The sequence below is a fragment of the Myotis davidii genome, unplaced genomic scaffold (genome assembly GCF_000327345.1).
Source record: "Myotis davidii unplaced genomic scaffold, ASM32734v1 scaffold168, whole genome shotgun sequence".
In the NCBI taxonomy this organism is placed as follows: domain Eukaryota; kingdom Metazoa; phylum Chordata; class Mammalia; order Chiroptera; family Vespertilionidae; genus Myotis; species Myotis davidii.
Window position 1 is genome coordinate 11323021 of NW_006383016.1, and position 6955 is coordinate 11329975.

At 38.8% G+C, this 6955-nt stretch overlaps 1 protein-coding gene across 11 annotated transcripts in view; it reads left to right on the top strand.

Annotated features, from left to right (window-relative positions):
• Positions 1–6955, top strand: part of ETV1 (ets variant 1) — an 83440-nt gene that overhangs the window by 48325 nt on the left and 28160 nt on the right. For all 11 annotated transcript variants that reach the window (XM_006779057.2, XM_006779056.2, XM_015558195.1 and 8 more), the window contains one exon: positions 2563–2810. In XM_006779057.2, coding sequence (XP_006779120.1) covers positions 2563–2810 — 248 coding nt within the window. The remainder of the gene's footprint in view (positions 1–2562; positions 2811–6955) is intronic.

Consider the following 6955-nt stretch of genomic DNA (forward strand, 5'->3'; position numbering starts at 1 on the left):
TTATCCAAGAGTTCCTCACCATGTTGCCCTTGCCTATTAACACTCTTCCAGAAGCTTCTTGAGTCACCCTCTCTTTATAGTAGGCCAGCTGCTCATAAGAATGCCAGGTCAACGTAAGAAACATTCGAACCTGGGAAGACTTTTTGTGAGTTTGAGCCAAACTGTCCCCAATTGCCAGGAAGTGAAATCTCTGAGATCACGCTTGGCGAGTGGCAGTTTGACACCTTATTTTATACATTGCAATCAAAAGAGATGATGCAAGTGAGTTACGTGAAATCCACTGGTGACAGACAAGGGAGGTGGGAGGAAGCAAAGCGGAGGGGGAGAGTGGAATTGGATGAAAAGCCAAATGATAGACAATGCATCTTTTACATAGATGGGTACAGGATAGTTACGTCAACAATGAACATGATAAAACAAAGATCATTTATGGTCTTGGCCCTGGTGTATTGGTTGTGCCAGGGGTCCTCAAACTACGGCCCGCGGGCCACATGCAAATACAAATATTGTATTTGTTCCCGTTTTGTTTTTTTACTTCAAAATAAGATATGTGCAGTGTGCATAGGGATTTGTTCATAGTTTTTGTTTTTTTAAACTATAGTCTGGCCCTCCAACGGTTTGAGGGACAGTGAACTGGCCCCCTGTTTAAAAAGTTTGAGGACCCCTTGTTGTGCCCTGAGGGGTCTGGAAAAGGAGAGTTACCCTGACATTCCCAAGGAATGTTATCATATATGCAAAAGACAATAGACAGGCTTAGTTAAGGTAAAGCTTGATCTTTGTCTGGGAAGATACTGACTTATGACATGACTACCCACCATAAACTACGTTTAGTTTAAAAAGTTTCATTTCCAGGCCACCCTTTAGGGCTCTGAGTGTGCAAGACCTCTATGCAGACCTTCCCTGAGCTAGTCAGTTAGCATGTGGCCCCTTTGGATCCCCAGGCACCACTAACTGGTAGCTAGCTCCCTATGAAGCATGCGTATGATAGAAGACGCGGTCTTCGGAATGTACCAACTGGAATTAGGTTCTTTCCTAAAAAGATATGGCTTGATTCCTTACAAAGCTTTTAGCACAAGTGTTATTAACTTCCTTTCAAGGCTTCCCGGGTGAGCTGGGTTCTTATTTTAACTTCAAGTTACAATTTTCTGATTCACTCCTTGACAGTTCTTAATGATAATTTCTGTTTCTTTCTTTCTTTTTTTTTTTTTTTTTGACTAATGAAATAAGTGAGGAAAGGGAAATGAGGGCATTGCCAGTCAGCCTCATGGTTTTTGCAATATCGGAGTTTCTAAGTTTATTTTCTGTAGGTATAGGGGGGATTCTGGTACTTACCAGGGTTCAGGCTTCTTAGAAATGCTAAAGCAACTGCTTTGTAATTCTTTAGCTTTTACCTTATTTTCATTTAACGTTACCAAAATTAAATGTTAACTTTCCAAATTAAAGTCTCTAAACTGCTTTTAGTGGAGTGAGGAGGGAAGAAGGGAGTTATTTAATAGGCTTCTATTTGCTCATAGTAATGTTGGGTAGGTTATTTTTAAGCACTCCTGGGCATTTTTAGAGCACTTTTAAATCTTTAATTAATCCACATCTTTGTGGTGGGTCAATGATATTATGGATGAGATACACGGCACTGACCGAGCACAAGATTAGCCAATCGTTATAGAATTCACCAAGCAGGAAGGAGCGGAGACTCGATCTCAGCCTCCTTCTAAGCCCTCCAAACTTCTCCAGGGTCTAACCGCACAACCAGTCCTCAACCTACGCAGTGCACCACGCTATTTCCATCTTTGAAGCTCCGCTGTATATTGTATGCTTATCTTGATCAACTGGAGATTTCATTAGAAGTTACTAGAAGCCAATGTGTTGTGTTACTGTTGGATAGTAAAGAGATGGTCTTTTAAAGATAAGCTTGGTTGTCTCTACATGGTCTAGTTTCATTTACCAGTAGATACAGTGTTCTTTAGGACATAGTTGAAGATTTAAGAGCCACTTGAGAAGACAGTCATTCCTCTTTTGCTGCCTCAGTAACTGGTGGAGGAGGAAGGAAAACCAGTAGGTAGCTTTTTAATTGGTTGCTTTTGTTTGTTTGTGGATTAGTTAGATAACAGAATTCAAAGATAGAGGATGTAGTTTGAGATCAGATTCTTTCAAATTTTCCTGTTTTTTCCCCCCTAGTATATAATTATTTGAGGCCCTCTTAATATGAAAATTTGGTAAATGATCCAATTGATTTAGGATTGGGTATTTTTACTCTAAGGGTATGTATTTTCTCAAAGTAATAAACTGTTCTCCTAGGCCTACTCAAAGCACACCTTTAACTTATTGTATTGTATTGTATCAAAATGATGCGGTTAGTGACTAATTAGAAGGGGAGCACCTGACATATTAAGATTAAAAAACACAGTGCTACTGACCCAGGAAAGAGAAGTGAAGTAATTATTAAACATTTAAGCCTTAGATCAGTTGGTATCATGTTCATTATACAGTTAAAAAAATTGTGCAGTATTTTAAAGAGCATTTCTTCTTCTTGTTTTATTTGAAACACGCTCTCTGATTTCCCAGGTTTCGCCGCCAGCTTTCTGAACCCTGTAATTCCTTTCCCCCTTTGCCAACAATGCCAAGGGAAGGACGTCCTATGTACCAACGGCAGATGTCTGAGCCCAACATCCCCTTCCCACCTCAAGGCTTTAAGCAGGAGTACCACGACCCAGTGTATGAACACAACACCATGGTTGGTGGCGCGCCCAGCCAAAGCTTCCCCCCACCTCTGATGATTAAACAGGAACCCAGAGATTTTGCATATGATTCAGGTAGGCCCATGTTTTATGTTACATTTAAGACATATTTTCACTGGCTTGCTTCTTGGCAGAGTGTTGGCATTAGACTGGGCGGCTCCTGACTATTTCTGGGTGGGATCTTTCTGATTTTACCACTTCTTTGAATCTTTATATGTGAAGGATGGGGCTGTCAAACCATTTTGTTTTGAACTGATGGTTGAAATAGTGTCTAGATGTGAAACCAGTACGGAGAAGAGTACAATTTGTAAAATTAGACACATTCTCAGCCCAAGAGAGTAAGTAACCTTGTAATTCTTTTCTGGATTCTGGGCTTCTTTTCTGTTTGCTACTCAAGCACTATCTAGTTAACAGTGTTTACAGAGAGTAATGTTCTGCACTGGGTCACTTATTGCTTATAGCTTTTTGTTTGTTTGTTTGTTTTCCTTTATTGGTGGCAAGATTCCAAGGGCCCAGAATGAAAGATTCTTACATGCTAGGAGAGGAATACAGAAATACAGATTTCTGATTTATTCATAGAGCTTAGCTTTAGTCTTCCCGAAGCAGAAAGACCCTACAAAGTAGTATATCAAGATAGAGAAGGGGTTTTCCTAAAAATAAGGAGCTTTTAAATCTTTTGCAGATGTTAACCACTAAATTTGACCTTGAGACTTTAGAAGAATTACTTAACTCATTTGTGTGTAGTTTCTCCTCGAAATCAGGACATCTGCTTTTCAGACATCTCATCAACTTTTTTTAAAAAAGTATAAAATAAAGGCCATTGCTTATATGAATTTGCAAGATATTATTAACGTTGAAACGTGGTCATTAGATGGTTGTGGAGTTGGAAATGTTTGAAAACAAAATAATTTTCTTTTGTTAGGATGCTAAGTTATGGAAGTTCTTTATGAAGGAACGATTGCTTCTCTAGGAATAATTGCTGAGTTTTTCTCAGTTCTGTTCAAGGAAAGAACACCGTGTCTGAGTCTTGAGTTTCCAACTTGCATAAAACCACTTGCTTTGTTAAAAACTACCCTAAAAGCTTGGCAAGAGGGAGCCCTATAATTGAGAATCTCCCCCTGGCCTCTGGCCACCCTTCCTCATTGAGCAAGAAGCTCAAAAAGAAACTGAACAGGAGGAACTGCCCACTCGGAGGCCATGCCTCCATTTCCCGGCAGGGCACCAGCTACCCAAGACCCATGAATTCTCTGCCCATCAGCCCTCCCAGGCCTAGTTTCCTGAAGGCAGAGCACAGGGCTCCTGTGTGTACCCCTAAGTCTAAGGAGGTGGCCAAAAGGCAGCTGTTTGTAGGGGGATGAAGATGGAGCTTGGGTTAGCCCTTATGTTTACATGTGAGGCCCCATGGTGTTTGTTGCAAAATGTGGGCTTGAGGAATAGGAAGAGAAGCAAGAAGTGGGGTGAGTTGGAGGTCTGAAGACTGGAAGCTGGCTCCAAATGATCCTATTCTAGGGCTAATCTTAGACACTTCCCCAAGTTTCAGGTTTAACCGAGCTTTCCAGGTTGTAATGGTCGTGTATTTTTAAGGAATGAGAGGAGATAAATATGCTTAATTACTTATCAGTTTATTTGGTTCAGTTATTTTAAAAAATTAAACATATGGTAGGAAGGCTTTTATTTGAATTCTTGCCCAGACCCTATAATTTGGAGAATATCCTGAAATGTACCATAATGTGTTCAGTTTAGAACCTTTCTTATTTGTCCATGCTTTACGTCCATGATTAAGAACTCTGCAATACAATGGACTTTATTACAGATAGGATTCATTTTTCTCTGTAAATTTCAAATCCTGTTAACTGATGTTATCTTTATTCCAAATGACATTTTAATTTGCTGCATAGTTTTTGAATTCACCATGGTTTCCAGAAATTTTATGTGGAAATCATATAAAATAGCTCAAATAAATGGTTCAAAAGCACTGTAGAACATAACATTGAAAAGTTTCTTTGTGTGTTATAGATTGTGCTGTTGTTTTTGTGTGTGTAATCCTAGCAAGGTTAACACTGAAACAATTTTATTGATTTTGTAGAGGTTATATATAGTATATGTAACATAGTGTTGAGAAGATGTGAACCAAACAAGGAAACAATTTAAATAATCCAAAGAGGGCAAAAATAGGAGCTGGTGCTATAAGATTTAATTGCATTACTTATGGGCCATACATAATATGAACTTCAGAGTTAGTCACTGTCTGACTCTCAAGGCACAGATTTAGTCACTTATAATCTAAAAAGCATAGTCCATGCCTTAGCTCAGATTGTTATACTAAATAACATGCCATCAATTGGGAAGCTTAAACAACAGACATCTATTTCTCACAGTTCTGCAGGCTGGGAAGTGTAAGGTCAAGATGCCAGCAGATTTGGTTCTTGGTGAGGGCCCTCTTCCTGGCTTGCAGATGGCCGCTTTCTCACTGGGTCCTCACATGGCGCAGAGAAACAGTAAGGGAGCTCTGGTCTCTCTCCTCTTCTCATGAGAACACCAGTCCCACCATGGGCACCTACCTGAAGAGCTGATGTAACTAATGACCTTCCATTGGCCACACCTCAAAATACTACCCATGGGGCACTATGTCTTTTGCAATGGATTGTGGAGGACACAATGATTCAGTCCATAACAGTATCCTATTTTAAAGATACCTAGGGTATCTCTTGTAAGTAGACCATACACCTTGTAAATTCCAGGTAAAATACCTGTTTAATATTTGAGAAGCAGTTCATTTATGTTACTTTCTCCCCTCTAAGTTACATTTCCAATTGCTAAACTACACCACCTTTGAATTCTAATTGCAACATTGCCAATAGGATACAGTTGTGTTTGGCTTAAAGCATTGACTAGCAAGGGTTTATCTTCTGGATATGCTCTGAAAAGAACTGTAGCAGCACTGTAACCGGAGCCGATGAAAAATTAATCAGTGGGCATCAAAGTATTCCACTGGCTACGGAATTGCTGCAAGTAAGTTGACACATCTGTATATTTCATACATTACAGTCAATAAGTATGATGACCAGATATTTGTTTTGTTGTCACTAGTTCTTCCGTCCTTGCAGAGAACACATTAAATGACCTTTATAGGAAATCTAACGTATTTATCCCTGAACTATTGATTTCTTGGTCCACTTACTGATGGTGAACACATACACATTAGAAAATATCTTATGTGATTTACAAACAATGTAAAAAATGTTTCATAGCCAATTTACTCAGGGTCTGTGATCCAAGGGTATCTTTTCAGAAGGCCTCCAGAACCCTTTATTGCTTAATTCAAAATAACATAAATGTTGTGAATATAAAGTAAGCTTTACAAGTGAAAAGGCTGCATGATTATACTTCTAATAAAGCCTGACATTAATTATGACATGGGAAATGGAAGGTCTATTAGTTATAATTGTAATTACAGGAGTGCAATTTCAACGGCAGAGTATTTAAGCTAAAAAATGCACAATAGTAGAGTAGAAATTTTTATTCAGGAGAAAAGAGAAAAGCTTGGAGCAGAAGACACTGAGGGGATAAGCAATTGATATTTAGGGCCAATTTGGTGAACCAGTACAATGTAATCATGATTATATTATATTAAATTCTAAATAGTATGATTGCATCTATTATTCTTTTACTTTCTTAATCTCTATTTGAATGGTCCTCCACAAAGCAATATACAAGCTTAGGGTTGGTTGGTTGGTTGGTTTTTTCTGAATTGTACATGATTTTCTCTTTCTTCCTCTATGACCAAATAGTTGAATATACACTGAGTGCCTCATTTGGCGTGGCACATGCAGTACCCATTTTCATAGAATCAGAGTTATTTTCCCATTTTCATTATTATCTATGAGGCTGTGCTGGTTTGAATGCTCACTGAGACAGATATTTTAGATATTTTATCACAAAATTTTGTTAGAGTTGTTTTCGTTGATTGTTTGGCATTTTGTTTCATTTCTTATTCTTTTATTAGCCTAGGGTAGTACTTTTAAGGGGTGATAGGCAGATGAAACTAAAGTTTCATGACGAAGTGGCATCTTTCTAACTGATTAGAGTTATAACGTAAGAGCTGGGGTTGAAGACAAGGAAGGAGAACTTTCAGGGACATGAAGAAGTTGGCTGAAATGAGAAGGTACAGGAAAGGACGTAGCTTGAGCTCTAGGGGAGGAGGATAAAGTGGAGGGTGT